Raw genomic sequence first — 23,402 nt, forward strand, 5'->3', positions numbered from 1 at the left:
GTTTCAAGAATTAGCAGGAAAGACCTATTAATTTCCAGAAATAGATTCTAACAAGATAAACTTTTCCTTGCCTTCATTATCAGAGACTATTGCAAATACTGTAAATATCTTAAAAAATAGACCTTGAACATAAATAAATAGTTATTATTTGTTGAATATTGGCTTAATCTGTTTTTAAGCCACTTCCGGTATCTGAACTTGTCCCCAGAATTTCAGAAAATTGTATTATTCTCAACATAACTATTTAAACATTGTTTTTGATATGGTTGAAAATGAGTAGAAATATATACATCAAAGCAATAAAGTAGATTACCACATTGCTCTGATTTACTGCTCTGAATTCCACCTCCCCAGGACCAACAGAAGTCTCATCATTGTTAAGGGTTTGGGTTACATTACGCTGGGCAACCAGCATGGAATATTCACTTCACTGAGCCCTGATGAACTTAATAGGAGTTTCCAAAACAAGAGTGCAGGAGACACAAAGCAAGTTGACAGAACATATATTCATATTTTCTTTAAAAATGCTTAAATTTCAGTACCTTAAACCTGACAAACTTTTAGTATACAATAAGAATATTAGTTATCTCAAAAAGATAAAATTAAAATATCTCTCATACAAACCAAAAAAGGAAAGTTGAACATTTATGAATATAAAAGAGTCATCAGTAATTTATAAATGGCTAGTAAGTGCTGTGCTAACGAATATCAGTTATTCATTAGAAAAACAGTATTTTGGTTATTTTTATTTCTGTTCATAAATATATATATTTTTTTAGAATTCTACAATTGAACTGATTAAAATAAATAAAAAACTAATAAAGACAAAAATGAATTTGAGTGCTTCTTTATATTCTGATATAAGCTAGAACTATAGGATAAATATAGATTCCTTGCTCTTCTCAGGAATAATGGTACTTTTGTGGAAATATTTCACTGACATTAAGACCTTTATAAAAGAAACTGATGAGAGACTCAAAACAGTTACAAAAAGAATATGTTACTTATATTGAGCCTATGAGTCCATGAAGAAATATTTATAAAGTTATAGCTAAATGTAATTATATGAAACAGATTATTTTAAATTGTTTTAATTATAGACATAAATTCCTAATAACCTATTTCTTCATCTGACAACTATAAACTACTTCACATATTAAGTAATTTTGCTACAATGATTAGAGATGCAAAAAAAAAAAAAAAAGGCAAATGATTGAAGAACAGCCCAGCAAGTGGAATAAAGACTTTGAAGATTTCGCAGGTTCAGCATAATCACAAAATATAAACACTGTGCTCCTTTTCCAAAGTGTCAAGTTGTGAAATCTTCGTGGCTGATATTCACGGACTGATGAACTTATACAAATAATTTATTGAATAATCAAGAGATTTAAAAAACACAGAAGGGAATAAGCACATTGAAGCACACACTCTTTAGAATCAACATTTGCTGAGATGAACCAGCTTAGAAGCCAATTATGGCATAATTTTCAGTACACAATGGAATAATCAATAGGAAAGTAGAAAAGAAACAGGAAAATGAAAATAGCATTTAAGCACATAACAAATCATTAAATGTAATATAATTTTCTGCAAGTTTTCTTGTTCCTTTTTATGGTAGTACCTTAGACATTGTCATATCTGTGCATTTCCTTTCTATTCTTATTAAATAAAACTTGCTAAAAAACTAATTTAAATGATTTTATCTTCAATGTCAGACACAGTTATTCAAAGATCATTGATTACCCACCTAATTTTCTCCTTAATTTCTTTGATTTCATTTTCTGTGCTCTCTTTAGCATTTGCTGAGCAGTAGAAATATCCTTAAAGCCCCTATAAAAAGATTAAATTTAATAAAAGTAAAAATATCCAGACCATATTTATGCATGAATATACATATAAACATACATATCTGAATTATATCATACCAAAACAAATTTGAATTCCCATTTAAAAATTGTGATTTAACAGAGGTATAGTTTCTTAAAAACTAATAAAAATATTCTTGAAATCTTGAAAAATATCTGCCTTGGATATTTAAAACTTTCTCAATTTCTTAATATTTGAGTGTAAAATACACCACATACCATTCTTCTGAAATTTTTTCTTCTTTCTCAGACTTCTGCAAGCTCTTTCTGCTGATCTTTAATTCAGGTGTCCTAGAAAAAGTTCTATTTTCTGATCTAGCAATAGGAAAAAAAAAAAAAAAAAAAAAAAAAACCCACAACTGAATCAACAAAGTATATCACTACTTTTTAAAACTACAGGTTGTTTATGTTGTTTCAAACTTGGAAAAAAATACACTTAAGATACATAAAAATTTATCTTGAAAAGTAATAAAAGTCTGCCATTAATTTAAAATGTTTTACATTTCAATTACTTGAAGCATATTTCAATCCTTTTGTTGAGAGAAACACAGCAGTGGAATTTTTATTTTAATCCCTATCTCTACCTATACAGCCGTATTTGAAAGTCTATTTGTTTACAACAGTTAATTACATTATTTCACTGACATTGTTTTACACTGGCTTTAGTGAACCTACCTCACACATTTTTCTTACGTTGAAAATTCCATAAAATCATTACATTTTTAATACTAAATGTTCTTCCATCTTCTTTCTAAACAAGAAAATTCATACCTGCTTTCATAATCTTACTAATTTTGTAAGGAGTATAATATTCTTGTCGTTCATTAGAGATTTATCCTCTAAAACAGCTTACCTGCTATTAAGTTGTGTGTGTTCCGATGAAAACAAATTTTCTTTCTCATTACATAGCCATGCATGAGCTGGATGACTTGGTAAATTAAACGAAGTATCATCACATTTTAAGGTTTCAGAGAACTTAGAAAAAATGTAAATAAGTGTAAAATAAATTTAAAAATCTAGCATTTATATTACTTTACATGCATATTATTGAGAGTCTGAGAAAGACTCGCATAAACTAAAAATTATAATAAAATGAATTTATGGAATATACATACAAATGCCTTTTGTTAGAGTGGTGAGTAATATGCTCTTGGTGTAGTTTGTATATAAAAAAATGATTAATTGCAAAGATCTTGAAAAAATTTCAGAAAACAAAAACTTCAAAGATTATCAAATAAATAACAGATACTGCAGTCCATTGACCTCTGACTGAGAATCTTCAGCTGTTGCCCTTTTAATGCATATTTTTGTATTTTTAAAGTGCTGTCAACTAGTGATTTTATGCAGCTGAAACATATCTTTTTTTTTTTTTTTTTTTTTGCTACTGTGAAATAAAGTGCTGAAAGAAATCCAAAATAAAGAAAAAAATTGGGAGCAAACGAAAGAAAAGCTACATGAAAAATTACATCTGGGGATGAGGAGGAAGTCAGAGGTTTCTAAAAGTAATTGTGTTTTTCGAGTCAATAAATTGTATTATTAATCACTGCAGCACAGCATAACCTTAAGAAATGAGCAAAGATCAAGCACTAAGAGGTTTCCATGACATGTTACCTTTGGCCAGTGCAGCTGGTTTGGGAGAAGCAGTGTTTGTGAAGGGAAGCGGGTGGAATCTAAAGCTAGCCATTCCTTCTCTAAGGCAGCCTGCACAAACAACAACATTAATGGACATAACTGAGTTTGCATAACTTTAACAAAGATGCTTTTAAATTGTCTTACATGCTACAAATGTTAAGAAAGTATATCAGAGTTTTTTTATTTAGGGGAAAATTTGCTACTTTCACTTATGAGATGTTATGAATCTGTTTAACGCAAGCCTTATAAAAAAAATGGGATAAGATTTTTCATCACCAAGAGGGATAAAGTGAAAACTCAAGTACTCACATGCTCTAAAAAAAGGAGAGGTTCAGACTACTCAGGATATTTAAAAAAACTATTTTTTGATAACTATGACTCTGAGCCAACTCTAGAAATAACGGAGGGAAATAAAAGTTTAGCTTTATATTATGCAAATTATTAAAATATTTTCTATCAAACCTCACTATTAAAAAGTTGGAGTATTTTAACATGTTAGTATCAACTTTCTTCAAATACCATCTGCAAGATAACTTTTAATTTTTGTTCAAAATTTCACAAATTTTGTAAGTAGATGGGAAAAAAGTTTGTGGCAATATAGGGAATATGGATCCTCATATTCCCTAATTCAAGTGTTTGAACGATAAACACGTAAACACAAATTTTGAAATGACCTCATTTTATTTTATTTTGATATACAATGATTATTTTTTTCCACTTTAGCTGGTTTACCGTGTTCTGCTAATGCATGGTGACCCAGGTGCATACATTCTTTTCTTGCTTTTTTTAGTTTTTTTAAATGACCTCATTTTAAGTCACTTCGCTCTTCGTCTTACAACACCTTTATTCCATTTATGTAATTTACAAATTTATTTTGTCTTTCTACAATGGAACCAAACTAGTTATGCTAGTGTTACATCATTTAGAATATACTTATCTAAATTCTAGTTGCTTGAATTACCTAATATGATTTAAACAGTATTCTGTGGTTCTATAATTGTTTTTGAATCTTTAGGAAAAAAGGATGATCCAGAATAGCAGTGAATTTGTTTTTTAAAAGATTCTAAAATGATCAAACATATTTATGTATTTCGAGAACTGGAATGACTATAATCTGAGGAGACTAAACTAAATACAATTTTCCAGTTACAGAGTTTCAGTGTTTCTTGACTATCTCTTGAAAGACCATTAGAAATGCAAGACTGAGACATCCTGACTACAAGCCAGCAGTGCAATGACACACTATTACTTATAGCATTTACTCTTTGGAAACCTAATCAAATTCATGTTATTTGACTATCTGTGTAAAAAGGACACCTTTACTCAGGTGGGCACTGGGACACAGTCCAGATGCTTCTAGGCAGAGATTATTAACATATATTTATATATCATGGTTATATCAATTATATCTGGTTTAAGAATATATATCTTATTTAACAAGGGCTATTTATTGCAAAATTGCAAACACTATACAGGGCTCAATTTTTTTAATTCTTTCTTTTGTAGGACAAATAAAGGAAAACTCAGATCTATCTCAGGAAAGATCAAGTCCCAAGGCTTATTAGCTATCATTAAATCAGCATTCCGGACATTCCCATTGTGGTTCAGTGGGTTAAGAACCCAACCATCCTTGAGGAGGAGGGTACGATCCCTGGCCTTGCTCAGTGGATTAAGGATCCAGCATTGTTGCAAACTGCAGTGTAAGTCGCAGATGCAGCTCAGATCCATGTTGCTGTGACTACGGCGCAAGCCAGCAGTTGCAGCTCAGATTTGACCCCTAGCTTAGGGAATTTCCATATGTAATGGATGCAGCCCTACAAAGAAAAAAAAAATTATCAGCATTCTTACTCTACAAAATTGCTAAATGAAGAGAAGATGTAGGGACAATACTACAAAAGCAATGTGCCAGAGGATTCTGGGAAGATGGTGGGGTAGAGAGCACCAGGAACCTGTCTTCCAACCTAAATAACAACTGAACTGGCAGAATCTGTTAATGTAATCATTGGGAATGCTAGAGTCTACTGAAGGCTTGCAGTGTCCTGGGGAAGACTTGGAAAGTAAATTGTGCTTAATTTTGGTCACTGTCAGCTCTTAGCACAGTAGCAGCTATCTCTCCTCCGCTCCCCAGCCCCAAGGCAGGCACCTAGCTATTTGTGTGTTTCAAAGAGTAACTTGCACACAGTCTGTAGGAGCCAGGGTGGACAATGAGGATGCTGTCTTCCAAATAATGGAGATTTGTTTTGGACTGTTGATAGCTGCTTCTGATCACAGAAGTACAAAGAGGCAAGCGGTGCCTTCCCTATTGTTGTTGTTAAATATGCCCCCTTTTAAGCATATTTAATCTACCTACTAAGTGATTTCCAGAGGATTTAAAGGACTGAAGTTCTTCCCCCATGCTGTCCCTGCTTCATTTTTCTCTTTTTCCCTCTTTTGGAAGATGAACATTAAAGACTAGAATATTGGTCTTAAAAAAAGACTAGGATATCCCAAAGCATCTGCATATATGTGGGAAATGAGAAAGTTAGCACTTATGTCCAGGGAAAGGTACAGGCTTAGAAAAGAATGGAGAAGACCTTGAGTTTACAACTCAGGCTGATCCTTGGCACAGACACAGCCTATGACAATCAAAACAAAAACAAAAAAACCTATCCGCCTCTGGGGAAGAGAGAGAACCTGATTTATAAACTTGTCACATTATTAAATTCAGTGACTAATTTTAAATAAATTTGTAAGGCATACGAACAAAGAAAGATGTACAGCCCATTCAAAGGAAAAAAAAATCAACAAGAACTATCTCTTCAAAAGATCTCATGGCAGACTTACTAGACAAAGACTTTATCTTTTTTGTCTTGTTTTATTTTGGGCTGCACCCGCAGCATATGGAGGTTCCCAGGCTAGGGGTCTAATCGGAGCTACAGCTGCCCACCTACGCCAGAGCCACAGCAATGCCAGATCTGAGCTGTGTCTGCGATCTACACCACAGCTCATGGCAACACTGGAACCCACTGAGTGAGGCCAGGGATCGAACCCACAACCTCATGGTTCCTAGTCGGATTCTTTTCCACTGCACCATGACGGGAACTCCAAAAGACTTTAAAATAACCATCTTAAAGATATTCAGTGAACTAAAAGAAGAAAGAAAATAATGTAATGGACAAAATAGAAATATTGATTAAGAGAGAAAACGAACAGAAATCAAGAAGAAATTTTAAAGCTGAAAAGTACAATAACTGAAATGAAAAATTCACTAGAATTCACTGATGGGATTCACTAGAGAGATCTGCCTCTGAGTAGGTAAATGAAGGATTGAATTTTAAGATACAGTAATGGAATTATTAAGTCTAAAGAACAGCAAGAAAAAAGACTGAATAAAAGTGAACAGAACCTAAGGGACCTTTGAGACGCCGTGAAATGGACCAACATATACATCATGGGAGTCACAGAAAAAAAAGAAAGGGTAGAGAGAATATTTGAAAAAATAACGACTAAAATTTTCCCCAATTCAATGACACACCTGAATATATACATCTGAGAAGCTCAATGATTTTGAAGTAAGATAAACTCAAAGAGCCCTAGACTAAGACGCATTATAATCAAACTTTCAGAAAGCAAAGACAAAAATCTTTGTTTCAATTTTTTTTTTTAACTGAGCCTACAGCATGCAGAAGCTCCCAGGCTAGGGACTGAACTCTCACTACAGCGGTGACAATGCCAGATCCTTAACCCACTGAGCCACCAGGGAACTTCCAAAGAGAGAATCTTGAAAGCGGCAAATGAGAAGCAACTTTTCACATGTAAGGGATCCTCAAGAAGATTATCAGAAGATCTTCTCATCAGCATCTTTGACACCCAGAAGGCGGTGGGCTGACATATTCAGAGCGCTGAAAGAAAAAACTGTCAATCAAGAATCCTCTATCTGACAAACTGTCCTTTAAATTGAGGAACGGAACGCATTCCCAGATAAACAAAAGCTGAGAGAGTTCATTACCATTATACCTGTCTTGAAAGAAATGCTAAAGAGAGTTCTGCAGGCTGAAGTGAAAGAATACTAGATAGCAGTTCAAAGTCAAATGAAGAAATAAGGATCTCACTAAAGGTGACTGCCTGGGAAGTTGTAAAAGCGAGCTGTAGCCACAGGCCTACCCCAGAGCCACAGCAAGGCAGGATTTGAGCCACACAGCCCAGGGCAATGCTGGATCCCAAACCCAATGAGTGAGGCCAGGGATCTAACCCACGTCCTCACGGATGCTAGGTGGGTTCATTAACTGCTGAGCCAGGACGGAATCCTACTTTTTGTCTTCTACATAATTTAAGATACTAATACATTTAAAAACAATTCTTAGTTTAAAAGCTAGTATTATTGAAACTTTGGCTTGTAACTCCACCTTTTGCTTTCTACATGATTTAAGAGATTAATATATTTAGAGAAAGTATTAGTCTATGTTTGGGGCACACAATGTATAATGATGTAATTTTTTGACACCAACAACTGAAAGGGGAGGAGATAAAGCTGTAAAGAAGCAGAATTTATGGATGCTACTAAAGTTAAGCTGGTGTAAATTTAACTTAAAGTGCTTATAACTTTAGGATATTGTAGGACAACGAAGAGTTAACTGTTTCATAGGTATACAGTTTCGGTTTTCAGGTATCTTGTTTAATAGGTATACAATTTTGTAAGGCAAGAAGAGTTCTAGATCTATGTGGTGGTGATGGTAGCACGACTCTATGAATATATTTAATAGTAATGAATACACTTGAAATGGTTAAGATGGCAAATTTTATGCAGTGTGTATCTTCACACAATAAAATAAAGTTGGAATAAAAATTTTAAAGGTAACATGCTCTCTGGGGAGAGACTGTGGAAAAGGACCAGTAATGCCAGGCAAGCAGTCTGACTTATGAACTAATTTTTATATAAACGAACAACTTTTTTTTCCTTAAACACTTGTCAAACCACCTCTTTTTTGTATTCTCTGGGATTCCAACTGTTCTCTTTCTGCAGCAGGACAAGATCCCACAAAGCACAGTGATTTCTCTGCCATATCATATATATAATGACAGAGATTCCTTCCTTGGAAAAGAAGTTACACAAAGTCTGGGGGGAAATGTAGGTCTGTAAATTGATATTCAAACATGCAGAAAACTTTGAAAATAGTTTTTCTTGTTTTTTAACGTAACGTCACAAATTTTGGTAAGCTTCCGGAGCAATTCTTAACCATCGTCTCTTAGAAATTTCTAGAGACATAAACAGAACATTTAATCTAAAATGCTAAAGTGACTTTTAGTAATTATATAATCTCAACCAAAAATGTTATCAAAACTAATGATTCATATGAGTTCAAGTTTATTAATATCATGTATATTTGGCAGTACCTAGTATGTGAGGAAAAAAAATCTCAAAATGTCAGGAGGAATTGGCCAAGATTATAAATATACTACTGTTTTAAAGCTGTATATTAATATATCATGCTTGTCATTGGACATTCACACAAATTTCAGTTATTGCTTAAGAAAAACCTTCTGTTTAAATATTCTTTAACCTACAACTAAGAATCTAGAAAGCTTTCTATTTATTATAAGACTATTACCAGATTTACTTACAAATTTAAAATGTACTTAGAGAAATTTGTAATTGTGCTCACAAACATTTGAATATATATATGTGTGTGTATACACATAATTTGTGTTCTTTGAGAACATATATACACTCCTAATCTCGTATATTCTTTGATAGATTAGGAAATAAGGCTATCACAAAACCTGCAGATAATATCATGTTTATTTGCATATGTATATGCAAATTTTTTCATACCAACTAGTGTAATCCTTTCATTTGACAGAATTAGACTTGCCCTAAGCCACATGTCAGTTAGTGCTGAATAAGTTCTAGAAATTCTAAAAGCCATGCCCTGATTTTGTTTTTATTCCCTCCACCAACCCCTACTCTGCGCCTCAACACGTTCCTCCTCTTCTCCCCAAGCTGCCTCAAAATAATTCTTTCTAATTCTTCTTGATAAATTTTGTAGCACCACAGAACTCTTAACAGTTTGGAAATCTGGCCCATGATGAATCTCAAATCTCACTTTCTAAACCCTCTCTTTCCTTCTCAAATTTTGATACTTTTTCAGGTTATCTATCAGCTAACTTTGGCCATATAACTGTCACCCTTGAAATATGTCTGTGTAATTTTTCACTTTTCTGGACCACTGGAGCTTGACGATTGAGTGCCTTTTATCAAAAAAGCTACTCAATAATAAGCTGGATAGTTTGCTTCATCACTCTCACTTCCTTCTGTCCACACACCTTAATAAGGCAATTTGATCAGTTAATGTGAATGTCCCCAGGAAGGGATTATACTCTCTGTAGCTACTTCCCAGGTAACAGTTTGAAAAAAATACGTGGAGGATAACACAGAGCTATTTTGACAACCAGGATTCTGCTCTTACCATTCCTGGTCTTTAAGCATATTTCTTTTCCCAAACAGGAAGTCTCAGGCCAGCACGACCGATACATCCTCAGGGTGCAGCCTGGCCACAGGGGAGTTGAGGTACAGAAATCCTGGTTAAGTTTGCTTTTATTTTTAATATTTAATTTTTTTATTTTTTTGGAGTTGAAAGCTATTTATTTATTTATTGTTATTTCCCCAACACAATTTTTTTTTTTCACTGTACAGCATGGGGACCCAGTTACACATACACATATACATACTTTTTTCTCCGGTTAAGTTTTATAAAAATGCACTTATTCCTTGTCTTCTGAACCCTTCTGGATGAAAGGGCGAGATGTGAATAGAGAGTGATTAGGAAAAAAGGTGACGTCATAGCTACTGAAATGAGACACTAATTTTAAGAAGTTAATGGAGAACAGCAAGTCACATCTTCAAGAAAACCTCAGATCCTGAGAGGTATGAGGAAGGGACAGACATTCATGATCTCTTGTCCTTCAGAACTACCTCTGAAGCCTTGCTCCATAAACAAAACAAAACAAAACCAAAAACCCACCCCTGTAGGGCCCTCCTAAGCTCCTGCAAACACCTTAAATTTAACTTATTGCTGGGTTTGCCAACCCCTTCCAGGAGGCTGAGACAACACTTGATAGCTGTTTCCCTTAAACTCATTGAGAACTCTATCAAGACAGCAAAGGATGCCCCCAGATCCTGCACCTCCGTATAAAACATCTCTGGATGTTTTTCCCCGCTCCCATTTTCAGTCATACTATGGGGTAGACAAATGTCACCTGGACGGTATTCTGGTCATAAATCACCTTCAAATGTTAAGGAAACATTACTAGGGCCCTGGAAAGCATTCAAGTCATCCCTCAACTCACAGGCTAGGGCTGTTTCAGACGGCTAAATTGCCTTAGATTGCCTCCTTAAGGGCCAAGAAAGAGTCTGTGTAATAGCTAATACTTCCCCAGCTCTTCCTGGGTTAAAGTCTCAAGTCTAGTGGGAAGGTCAATACTGAACTTGAAGAGGAAATAAATGCGTGGGGTATTGATAGGAAACCTCATTAACTGTATCATGAGGGAAACCTGATGGATTTTGTCTTCGCCTCTGCCAGATTATTCAGAGTGACCACCGGAGGGTGAGATGATTTTGCCATGTACACCCAAGGAGTAGCTCTTGTTGGCAGATAAGCTCTGTAATCCTTCTGCAAGACTTCATGATAACTTTGGTTCTACACTATCTCTCCGAAGATGTTAGTATAGCTTGCAAGGTAGCCTCTTAGTGTTTCCCCCCAGAGCAGAAAGCAAAATTTATTTGCTGTCTAGTGTAAGAAAAGAACAACGTCCTCTGAGCATGGGATGATCAGGTTTGCTAGCAACCCTTTATAAAATGTAGGGTTTCCGAGGCTTCTGAATTCTTAAGGGGGAACATTTCACTCTGGCCATTTCATTCTGTTATAGCTTTAGTCAGGTATAGCCCTGTATTTTTCTCCATATTTTTCCTCAGGGGAATCCCCAAGTTTATCAACAGGAAAGAGAAGCCAAGCAGATATGTGAGGTCCACTTATAGCAGTGGATGAAGAGACAAAGGTTGAAGTGAAGGGATGCTGAGGCAGGTAGGATTGAAGGACCAAGATCCCTGAGAGGAGAGAATCACAGAAACATGAGCTCAAAGTCGTGTATAAAATAACCCTTCATGTGTTTCCAAATTCCAAGGAGTACATGTGTAGGAGAGATCAAAGTGCATAGCAACAACTGGGAAGCTCACAAAGCTAAGAAGCTTCTTTAGTTACTTGATGCTGTGGAAAAAGGAATTAGAATTCAGGAACAAACAAGATGAAGGTAGCCTGGTAAACAGCCCACTTTCAGGTTAGATATGATATTGGCTCAACCCTAAGAGAAACCAGAAATAGACTAGCCCTAACAAAGCTTGAAGATAAGCTTCTAAAGGGTCTCTGCCTATATAACATTTGCCTGTTAGAATAAAATTAAATCCTCTTTAGAGAAAGAAAACATCTTCCAGTATCTTTACGCTTTTTACATGTCTGATACTTAATCAAAGATTAAATGCTAACAGAGGAACTGGCTCAAAATACAAGAGATAAACTGTCAACAGAAATAAAACAAGTGGTTCAGATGCTTCAATTAACAGAGAAAGCTATGAAAATACCATAATCAGTATCTTCCAGAAAAAATAGGAAATGATAGAAATTTCAACATATAACTGGAAATTACAATAAATAATAAGTAGAAATTCCACTTTAAAAAACCCTGAAATCAAAAAATTAGTAGATAGTCACCTTCATACCCATCAGGATGACTACTAAAAAACAAACACACAAAAACAACAAACAGAAAACAGCAAAGCATTGGTGAGGCTGGGAAGAAATTAGAACCTTTGTGCACTGTTGGTGGGAAAGGAAAAACGGTGCAGCCCCTGTAGAAAACAATACAGTAGTTCCTAAGAATTTAAACATAGGATTATATGATCCAGCAATTATGTAATTCCATTTCTGAGTATATATTCCCAAAAGAAATGAAACCAGGGTCTTGTAGAGATATTTGTACACTAAAGTTTGTAGTCGCATTGCTCACAAGAGCCAAACCTCGGAAGCAACCCGGTGTCTACTGACAAATGAATGCATAAACAAAATGTGGTGTATATATACAATGGAATATTATTCAGCCCTGAAAAGGAAAGAAATTCTGCAAAATGCTTCAACATGAATAAAACTCGAGGACACTATGCTGGGTGGCATCAGCCAGTCAAAAAACAAAAAACAAAACAAAACAGATACTGTATGATTCTACTTACATGAGGCACTTAGAGTAGTCAGAATCATAGAGACAGAAAGTAGGACAGAGGATGCCAGGAGCTGAGGGAGGGGAGAATGGGGGGTTAGTGTTCCATGGATATAGAGTTTCAGATTTACATGATGAAAGAGTGATGAGGATGGATAGTGTTGATGGCTGCATAAAAATATGAATGTATTTAATAGAACTGAATTGTACATTTAAAAATGGTTAGGATGATAAATTTTATGTTATGTGTAGTCTAACACAACTTTTAAAAGAAAAGGAAAAAAAGGAAAAAAGAATTTGATAGGCTAAAAATGATTAGATAATTCAGGAGACCTGATTAGAGAACTATAAGATAGGTCAGTAGGAAACACCCAAATTAAAATATGGAAGTAAAAAAAAAGAAACAAAATTCAGAAAAGAGTAAGAGACACATGAGAAATAGTAAGAAACTCTAGCATATATATTTTTGGAGGCATTTTACCTCAAAGAAGAGAGATAATGAAAAAGATTAAATATTTGATATAACTCTGGCCAAGCAATTAAAACACATCAACCACAGATTCAAGAAGCCACATGACTGTCCCCATTCCAAGCAGAGTACATACAAAGAAAATCATACTCTGCTGAAAAGCAAAAACAGGAAGTGAACTTTAAAAGTAGTCTGGAGAGTAGGGGTTAGGGAGATATATCTTCAGAGAAGAAAAAATAAGCCCCATTATTGACTTTTCAATAGAATCTATGAAAGCCAGAAGCTAATAAAATGGCATCTTTAAATGTCAAAGATCTACCTAGAGTTCTCTATCTAGAGAAGATACTCATCAAAATTTTAAGTAAAAGAAATTTTCAAAAGTTAACTTCTATCATAACTTTTAAAAATAATCTGTCTTTTCACTAGAGTAGAATAATGGAGTGTTAAAATCATACTTTACACTTAAGTAACCATAGAGCTTGGCACATAATAGGTGCCAAATACATGCCTGTTAACTTAGATAACATCACAAATGCTTTACAAGGAAAAATATATATAAATGATAAGGGATAACCAAGTTTTTGCTTTAAAAATAAGATATTTTGATATTATTGATCTATGCTAAATATCAATATTAAAAGAGAATATTTATATTATGGAATCCATTACAAATTCTTTCTCATCTTTCAGGTCTGAGATGGACTCCTGTTATACTGTATTTCAAGATGCAATATATTCTGATGTAGCAGGAGTCCAGGATCTCATGGATCTCATCAGTTCCACCCTAATGGATTTTTGCTAATTATCATTAGTGGTCATGTGACAACATTTTCTGGAATTTGACCTCCATGGTATCATCAGAATGTTGACAAAATATTGTAACTTCAAAATCCTTTGCTTAGTAAAATTAATAGTAAATACTGTATCAATGATTTTAGAAATACAGGAAACAGGAGAATGGATAGTAATAAACTTGGAATTTTGAACATAAAAAAAGAAATCTTCAAGTAATCATAATCATGAACTGAAATAAATGCTAAAGAAAGTCCTTTGGGCAAAAGAAAATGCTAGAAGCATGATAATGCAGAAAGGAATGAAATGCATAGAAGAGGTAACAATAAATTAACAAGGTAATGCGGGGGGGGGAGAAGGGAAAGCAAAAAGTACTTGATTAATGAGAAAAAAGTAATAAAAAAGCAAAAAAGAAACACAGAACAAATAAAATACAAATAGAAAGCTGATATATAAGCCTAATTACACTCTTAAAATAAATTTGACTCTGAATATATTAATAAAAAATTAGAATAAAATATAAAAATAAGCAAATCCAACTATATACTCTTATATGAGCCACACTTTCAAATACAAGCAACAGAAATGTTTAATGGGAATGTTTAGGAAAATATATGTAATGAAATTATTAGTCTAAGGAAAGAAGCTATAGATATGAAAATATCAGAGGAAGTATTCATTAGGGTGATTCATTAAAGAGAGAAACTAAAGAGTAAAATTTTATCATGAAAAAAGGTCAATAATACAATGATTTAATGATCCAAAATCTAATAACACAGCTTCAAAGTATGAGGCAGAATTTGACAGAACTAAAAACTGATTTAGAGAAACCAACAAACACAATAAGATATTTTAGTATTCTCTGTCAATAACTGATAGAGACCTACCAAAATCACTAAAAATACAGAAGATTTTAAAAAACACAATTAATGAACTATATGTAATTTAGATTTTAGTAACTATACCCCCTGTAGAATGCATATTCCTTTCAAGTGCATATGGAACATTTTCCCAAACAGACTATGTGCTAAGATAAACTTTTAAGAAGCAAATAACATCAATCTTACATCAAACTCCACAAAGGATGAATTTCTTACTCAAACAGAAGGTCAACATAATCTCTATACCAAAATCCAAAAACAGAGTTTTATAAGAAAGAAAGTTTAGAGGCACAACCTCTTTGTGAATATGAATGCAAAAATTCTAAACAAAATATTAGCAAATCAAATTCAGCACTAGATAAAAAGATAATGCATCATAGCTAAGTTGGTTTACTCAGGAATATAAGATTTCATGTTTGAAAATCAATGTTATAAGCATAAAAATCATTTGACAAAATCCAAATCATATATAGAGTCATCAATATCATCATCATATTAACCTCTTGGAAAGATAAGAAGATGTTATGGAGGGTAACTCTCTTAATCAAATATACAGTTTCTACCAGAAACATTTACCCAACATCCGACTTCATGGTGGAAAGTTTTCACCCTGAGATCAGGAGCTACCAAACGATGCCTGCCAATATCACCACTACTTAACATTTTACTAGAGGTAGTAGTCAGGGTAATAAAGCAAGAAAAATAAACAAGAGGCATAAGAATTGGGGAAAAAAAGCTGGTATTATTCTTAGGTGACATAACTCTGTGTATGGAATATTCAAAGACCTGAGAGACAGTCTATTAAAATTAATTTGTGATTTTCAACAAAGTGGCTGGATATAAGGTTGGTGTACAAAAATAAAATATCAGAAAATATCAAATACCTAAGAATGAATCTAACCAAAAAATGTATAAGGCCACTATAAAGAAAACCACAGAGCAATGTATGGAGAGATTTAAAGTAAATAATGAGATATTCTGTGTTCATGAATTTTAAAATATTCTAAAAGTACCACTTTTTCCAAACTGACAGATATTAGAGAAATGCAAATTAAAAGAACTAGATACCACTACAAACTTCAGAATGATGTGAAAATACAGTGTTGGTGAGGATGAAGCCTCTCTGAAACTCTCATAATCTGCTGATATGACTGTAAATTCATACAATCACTTTGGAATACTGTTAGGCACTATCTACTAAACATAAGTAAACATCAATTTTAATTTGCAAAAGAAATGTGAATATGTATGTCACATACTCATATTCAATATTGAATGTCAAAAGACATGTGCCAAGAATGCTTATAATGTCTTTGGTTATGACAGGCAACAGTAGAAATAACTCCATAACCAATAACCCAGTAGTAGAAGAGACTTTCAGATAGTGGCACATTTCATATAATAGACAAGAAGTAGTATGTTCAAAAGAGTGGTATATATACAGCTACAGTCAATCATATAGATAAATCTCACAGACATAATATTGTGTGAAAAAAAGTACATACTAGATGATTCCACATATAGGAAGTTCAGAAATAGGCAAAACTCATCTATGATGTTGGAGGTATGAATACTATAGAGGCATAAGGAAGTCTTCTGGGAATAGTCATAGGTTCTATATGGTTTTTTGTTTTTGTCTTTTTTGTCCTTTTAGGGCCGCACCCGCAGCATATGGAGGTTCCCAGGCTAGGGGTCAAATCGGAGCTGTTGCTGCTGGCCTACTCCACGGCCGCAGAAACACCAGATTTGAGCTGCCTCTGCAACCTACACCACAGTTCATAGCAACGCCAGATCCTTAACCCACTGAGCGAGGCCAGGTATCGAACCCGCAGCTTAACGGTTCCTAGGTGGATTTGTTTCCACTGTGCTATGACGGGAACTCATATATATATATATATATATATATATATATTTTTTTTTTTTTTTTTTTTTCTTCACACAGGACATATGCAAGTTCCAGGGCCAGGGACTGAATTCAAGCCACAGTTCTTGCAGCTGCAGCAAATCTGGATCCTTTAACCCACAGCTAACCTACTGCACCACGCCCAAGGTCGAACCTGTGCCTCTGCAGTGACCTGAACTGTAGAAATTGGATTCTTAACCCACTGCACCCCAGCAGGAAATCCTCTACATCTTAACGTGAGTGGTGGTTAGGTACGTTTAACGACCTAGAGGAAAGGGAACAGAATGAACAATGCTAAGGCTGTCAAAGGCGAGTGCTCTGTAGAGTAAGAGGGCGCTCGATGTGGTTAGATATGTGGATGCCATGGTTGGGAAGTGGTGAATATGGCTGTAGAGGTCACTGCCTTCTTGTTGAAAACCTGAATAACAATTTAAGGAGATTATTCTCATTATGCTAAGAAACAAGGAATTACTAAAGGTTGTTGTAAAGGGCATAAATAAGCCCAGAGTTATATTTAATGACGAATCACTGATACAATATTATGTAAATCTAGTTAAAGAATACACAAGAATTTGGAGTTCCTGTTGTGTCTCAGTGGGTTACCAACCCGACTAGTATCCATGAGGATGTGGGTTCGATCCCTGGGCTCACTCAGTAGGTTAAGGATCTGACGTTGCCTTGAACCACAGCATAGGTCACACATGCCACTGGGATCACGGTTTGCTGTGACTGCGGCATAGCCAGCAGCCATAGGTCTGATTTGACCCCTAGACTGGGAACTTCATATGCCACAGGTATGGCCCTAAAAAGCAAAACAAACAAACAAAAAACACCAACCAAAACACCCACAAAAGAATTCTTGTAAATAGCCTACGACCATGTTTACACACTGTACAAGCTTGTATTATATATGAAGATGTTAAAAAAAATTAGAAGATACTTTTTCAAGTGTGATTTGAAAAAAAAATCTATTGAATGATATTTTTTAAAAGGATAAAAACTTTAAAAACTGGTTTAGCCCACAATAGTAAATATACTAAATATTTTAAGACCAATATTTCTATGTTGTAGTTGGCACTTACTTCACTGAATGTAAAATCTTCTAAATCTATTTCTTCATACTCCTCTTCAGATTCTTCATTCTTAATAGCCTCTAGGGCTGTTGTCAGTTTCTTTCGCAAAAGAAAGCCCTTCCAAACTGCCTAAACAAAAATTTAAAGCATGTTATACAAGGTTATAGATCAGACTCCAAACCAGATTCTCTGTGTTATCCCATTAGGAAGATAAAACATCTTCGACCTTAGTTTAATGGCTAAATAATCTGTTTTCTGAACTTTGTGTGACATTTAAAACTGCAAGATAAATTAAACAACTGCTTGCAACTAAAGTTTTGAATCTCAAGAGACTTTCCTCATGGTAAGCAGAAAAGAATCTTTAAAACTCCCTCAACTGCACATGTAGGTCAACCAATCAATTATCTGACAATTCCTCTAGGACTCATTCTAAATTAACAAGAAAGAGGTTCAGAGGAAAACCAATTTTGCTAATTTTAAAATGATTATGTATAAAGTAAAGTAACACACATTTAGGAAAACTTCAACATATAGAAGTGGCTTTATTAGAAACTTGGTATCCTGAACCATTAAAAATAACTAATTTCATCTTTAAATAAACCTGCACATAATAACTAAAAACATTTACATTCCTTAGTAATCGTGGAGGAATCTTGGAGCTTTCCTAACTAAAATCCCAAGAATGTTGGAGTTTTAAGAAACGAGTATCTTTATATACTGCAAGAGAGTATGTTCCAGTATACACAGCAAGTGTATAAAACAGGTAGAAATAAGTGTCTATTGCACGCTTCCATTTATCTATGAAAAACCACATAAAATATATAATGAACATATACAGTATAAACATATTTAAATATATGTATATATGGTTATTAACATTTAAAAAATGAAGGCATAAAGCACAAAATTAATTTTTAAAATTGTTACCTATAGAGGCAGAAAACAGGGTGGAAGATATAGCAATAGAAGCCAGACATCTCTGAATACACATTTTGCTTTGATTTGACTTTGGAACTGTACACAAGCTTAAGATAATTGTAAAACAATTAAATACGAAATAAAAAACTCCTGAAAAAATATACTTTGTGCCATGTGCACAACCACACATGGTTATTTCAAGTGACTTTAAAATAGATTTATTTGACTATATTTCTAGTGAAATACACTAAAAAGATAAATTACAAAAGTCACCTTAAATATGTTTTTAGCAATCATTTGTTAGTAGTAATACTGATATTGTTATTTTGAAATACATATATATTTAAATTTTTTTTCATTTTTATTTTTCTTCCTTTTTAAGCCACACCTGTGGGATACAGAAGTTCCTGGGCTCAGGGTCGAATTGGAGCTATAGCTTCTGGCCTACACCACAGCCACAACACCACCAGATCTGAGCCACATCTGCAACGTAACGCCACAGCTCACAGCAATGCCAGATCATTAACCCATTGAGCAAGGCCAGGGATTGAACCTATATCCTCAAGACGCTATACTGCGTTCTTAGCCCACTGAGCCACAACAGAAACACCAAAAATATATATATATATATATTGAGAAAAGGAATACACAAACAGGTAAGATCAAACCATACATGACAATAGAAGTTACACAATCTCGGCAGCAAGCAACTCAGGAAGCCAAACACAACCTCTGCAAAAAATAGCCAGAAACAGTTAAGATTTGGTCAATGCCTTCTAGCAGCACGGCTCACAATGGGTCCAGCCCAACTCATCAGGGATAATAATAGTGCTGCAAAGCTCTAGACAGTAACAAACAGTGTGTATTTTTCTGGTGTGACACATACAGATAGCACCCTCATGAATCTGCGCAGGGTTAGGCATTTAAGTCCCAGCCATCTCTGTTCAGTTTACAGGAAATAAAGGTAAAATAAATGTATAAAAAGTAATGTCCTGATTCTTCTTCTAATTTTTTTTCATTTCAAGTTTTTCAATTTTTCTCCCAGTAATCCATCTATGATTAATTCATATTTCTTTCTCACACATTCAGATCAACTCCCTGGGCAGACTTCTATCTATATGAGATACACGTGACATCTTTTTCTTCTCGAATGACCACCAGCTCCCAAACAGAACATACTCATACCATGTACTCGTTTCTTGCTAAAAATGTTCACATTTCTCTGTTCACATTCCTCCGATATTCTCTTAATATTCTAGTCCTTATGGTAGTTTAGTTGCACTCAGCTTCTTTTTATTCCAGTAATATGAAATCCTACGTTCTTTTACTCACACTATCCCTTTCACCTGGGATTCCAATTTCTTACATATATACAGTGAGCTTCATCTGTTTTTCAAGCTGTATCTTATTACTTTACATGAGTTAGGGTAAGCTAAGTGGTATAACAAAAATATCCAAAAATGCACAATAACTCAAAAACAATAATTCATTTCTTGACCATATAACAAGCACTGAGACGGTAAAGACACCAGGCAGCACTTTTAACATAAAGTGATTCAGGTATCCAGCTTTGCAACTCTGTAGTCCCCAAAGACAGAATCCAAGGATACTCCAAAGGCTATTTTTCATTTCAGCCAACCAGAAAGAGAAAGGAATATGAAAGAATGTCTGCGGGAGGTTTTATGGTCCAAACACGAAGCGGTGCACATATTTTTCACTTACTCAGAAAAAGGGCTATGCTAAAGTGCAGAGGCAGCTGGAATATCTAGGCTGGCTGAATGCTGGGAAGAGGAGGAAGATGTGGGGTTTTATGATCAGAAGGCCAGTTCCATCACATCCTTCATAAAACCTTCATTTCGCTCCTTCTAAAGCCCAGGCTCTTTCTACTAGATCACGCTCTGCTCTCCGGGATGGTTCGGCAGTCTAGAAGTCACACTAAGAGGCATGGCTTAAGAAACAAGAAGACTGTGCTCAGAAGGGACAGTGAAGTTGGACTGACTTTGATGATTTTAGTAGCATTATGTACATCAGAAGAGACTTGCTCTATGTTGCAAAAAAGGTTGAATTATGTTTACCTTTGCTATAAAGACAAAGAATCTTAACAGAAGGACATTCAGCAGATATTTCAGTCACTGAACCAGACTGTTTCATAAAGTAATGAACTTCTCTTTATTGAATGGAATGAAGCAAAAGTTTAATATCCATTTACCATCAATGATGAAAAATGTATTGCTCATCCACTGGCGACAGGAAGGAGTCTGGACTGCCTGCATTTTCTTTCCTCGTGTAGCAGAACAATATTTTGAGACTGTAACTGAGGTTCCTTTCTTTTCCTCAGAGTTTCCTTGAATCCAAGGCCCTTCCTCCACTCCCAACACCATTCAGGCACCAGTAAGAGATCTCTGTCTATGCATTATCTTAGAAGTATAGCCCAGATAAATTGAGTCAACTGAAATACTAAATACATTCCTTAGAACCATGGCAAAGATAACTCTCTTGAAAATTATGTCTTGGTTAGCAAAACCCAGCAGCTTGATTTTAAGGCTATTTTTCTGGTTGTTTATGCCAGTACCTGGGAGCCATCCCTTACTCGTCCCTGTCTTTCCAAGACCACATCCTCGTGTATTCATATTGTCAGTTCCACCTTCAAAGTATGTCTGTACACCCTCGAGACACATCAACATACATTCTGGAGTGTGATTTTCTTACCACTTCTACTGTAACACTCTGGTCCACGCTACCATTATCCACTGTCTGAATTACTGCAACAGCCTCCTAACTGATTGTGCTGCTTCTACTACTGCCTTCCTACAGGATATTCGTAACATCAACTTGGTCGTGTGAGTCCTCTGCTCACATTCCCGTAATATCTTCTCATGTCATTCAGAGTAAAACCCAAGTCTTTACAATGACTTATGATGCCTAATTTCATTCCCCCTTCATCCCTCTCCAGCCACGCTGGTTTCTTACTGCTCTGTAACACTGTAGGGACGTTCCTAAACCAGTGCCTTCAAATACTCTACTCCTCTGAGTTGAGGGATATTCTTCCCCACACACCCAAGGCTTATCTCTCCCTGCAACGTCGCCAGAGGATGGATGCGGAATACCATCCAATCGAAAGTGAGGGATTTTCCTTTGATAATCCTATCTTGCTTCTCCTGCTTTATTTTTCCCCTTCGTACTTATCACTGTCTAACATGTGTATTCATCTTATTTATCTGCACATCCCAAAAGAATATATGCTAGTAAAAATTTCTGAACGAAGGGTTACACTAATTTTTTTTAGGTACTATGATTCAATTCAGGTGCAGTACCATGAATTTCCAGATCCTATGTGATGTATTTATTTAATTTGTCTGACTCTTCCGCTAGGACAACAACTCTCCAAGGGAAGAGATCCTGTATGTTTTCTTCCTAGTTATGTTTCCTGAGCCTAACACTGTGCCTAACAAACAGTACAAACTCTAAAAAAATAATTGGAGTTCCCGTCATGGCACAGCAGAAATGACTAGGAACCATGACATGGAGAGTTCGATCCCTGGCCTCGCTCAGTGGGTTAAGGATCCGGCATTGCCGTGAGCTGTGGTGTAGGTCACAGATGCAGCTCAGATCCCATGTTGCTGTGGCTCTGGCGTAGGCCGGCAGCTACAGCTCCAATTCGACCCCTAGCCTAGGAACCTTCATGTGCCGCCGGAGCGGCCCTAGAAAAGGCAAAAAGACCAAAAAAAAAAAAAAAAAAGTGATTCTAGAAATAGGCTTAGATTAGTGACATTTGCAAATGACACATCTGAACACAACTTTTAATATGATTGTGTGGTCCGGCTTGATCCTCAGTCATAAGAAGAGTATTTACAAATTATAGACTACTCCCTCAGCTTGGATGCGAAGCAGAGGCACAGTCAGCCTGCCCCCATCCTCAGCCTACATCACATAAATAAGAAATAAATCAGTGTATTTGTAAATTACTAAGATTTGGGGATTGCCTGTTATTCAGAATAACTCAGTGAAAGGTAAAAAATACATTTCTCATGATTAATTTCACCCAAAGATTAAAATTAACCTGAATGAGAATAGCAGATTTCTCCCTCTGTTCTTGGATAGTCACAGTATTTTTTATTTCTTCTTTCTTTAAAACAGTTGGAATTTCAATGCGGGAATTTGGCTGGGATGTCAGGGATTCTACTGCAGGAGGATGTGGCTTTGCAGAGAAATGAATCTGTCTGCGCCCCATGTGGCCACGCCAGTGTGCCTGGATTATCACAGCTGCCATACTATTAAGAAGAGAAATGAAAATTTTGTTTAGTACCCGTAAATAATACAGTCATAGATAAGAGGTCCTCATAAGCTACATTTATTTGTAAATATAGAATATATAAAGTACTATTTAAAAATAAGACCTATTCATTTATTTAACTATGACTATAGAAGTAAAAATGGTACAGAAACCTGCAAATCTGAAGGGGGGAGACAGGCCAGTAACTTCGAGAGGAACCTGAGTACTAGGAATTGTATTTGTTTCTTTTAAGGAGGAAGATATTACCGAGGTGATGTATGATGCTGAGGATGCTGAACCCGTAAAGCGGAGAAAAGTGATAATGACAAAGAGGGGACACATGTGAGAGA

The 23,402-nt window shown here is 35.2% G+C and overlaps 1 protein-coding gene across 10 annotated transcripts in view; it reads right to left on the minus strand.

The window, feature by feature from the left end:
- LRRIQ1 (leucine rich repeats and IQ motif containing 1) overlaps positions 1 to 23,402 on the minus strand; it is a 292,539-nt gene that overhangs the window by 79,652 nt on the left and 189,485 nt on the right. For all 10 annotated transcript variants that reach the window (XM_021092787.1, XM_021092788.1, XM_021092795.1 and 7 more), the window contains 6 exons: positions 22,840 to 23,050; positions 17,871 to 17,990; positions 3,477 to 3,566; positions 2,719 to 2,840; positions 2,085 to 2,180; positions 1,748 to 1,830 (listed from right to left, as the gene is read on the minus strand). In XM_021092787.1, coding sequence (XP_020948446.1) covers positions 1,748 to 1,830; positions 2,085 to 2,180; positions 2,719 to 2,840; positions 3,477 to 3,566; positions 17,871 to 17,990; positions 22,840 to 23,050 — 722 coding nt within the window. The remainder of the gene's footprint in view (positions 1 to 1,747; positions 1,831 to 2,084; positions 2,181 to 2,718; positions 2,841 to 3,476; positions 3,567 to 17,870; positions 17,991 to 22,839; positions 23,051 to 23,402) is intronic.

Source organism: Sus scrofa, chromosome 5 (genome assembly GCF_000003025.6).
Source record: "Sus scrofa isolate TJ Tabasco breed Duroc chromosome 5, Sscrofa11.1, whole genome shotgun sequence".
Lineage (NCBI taxonomy): Eukaryota > Metazoa > Chordata > Mammalia > Artiodactyla > Suidae > Sus > Sus scrofa.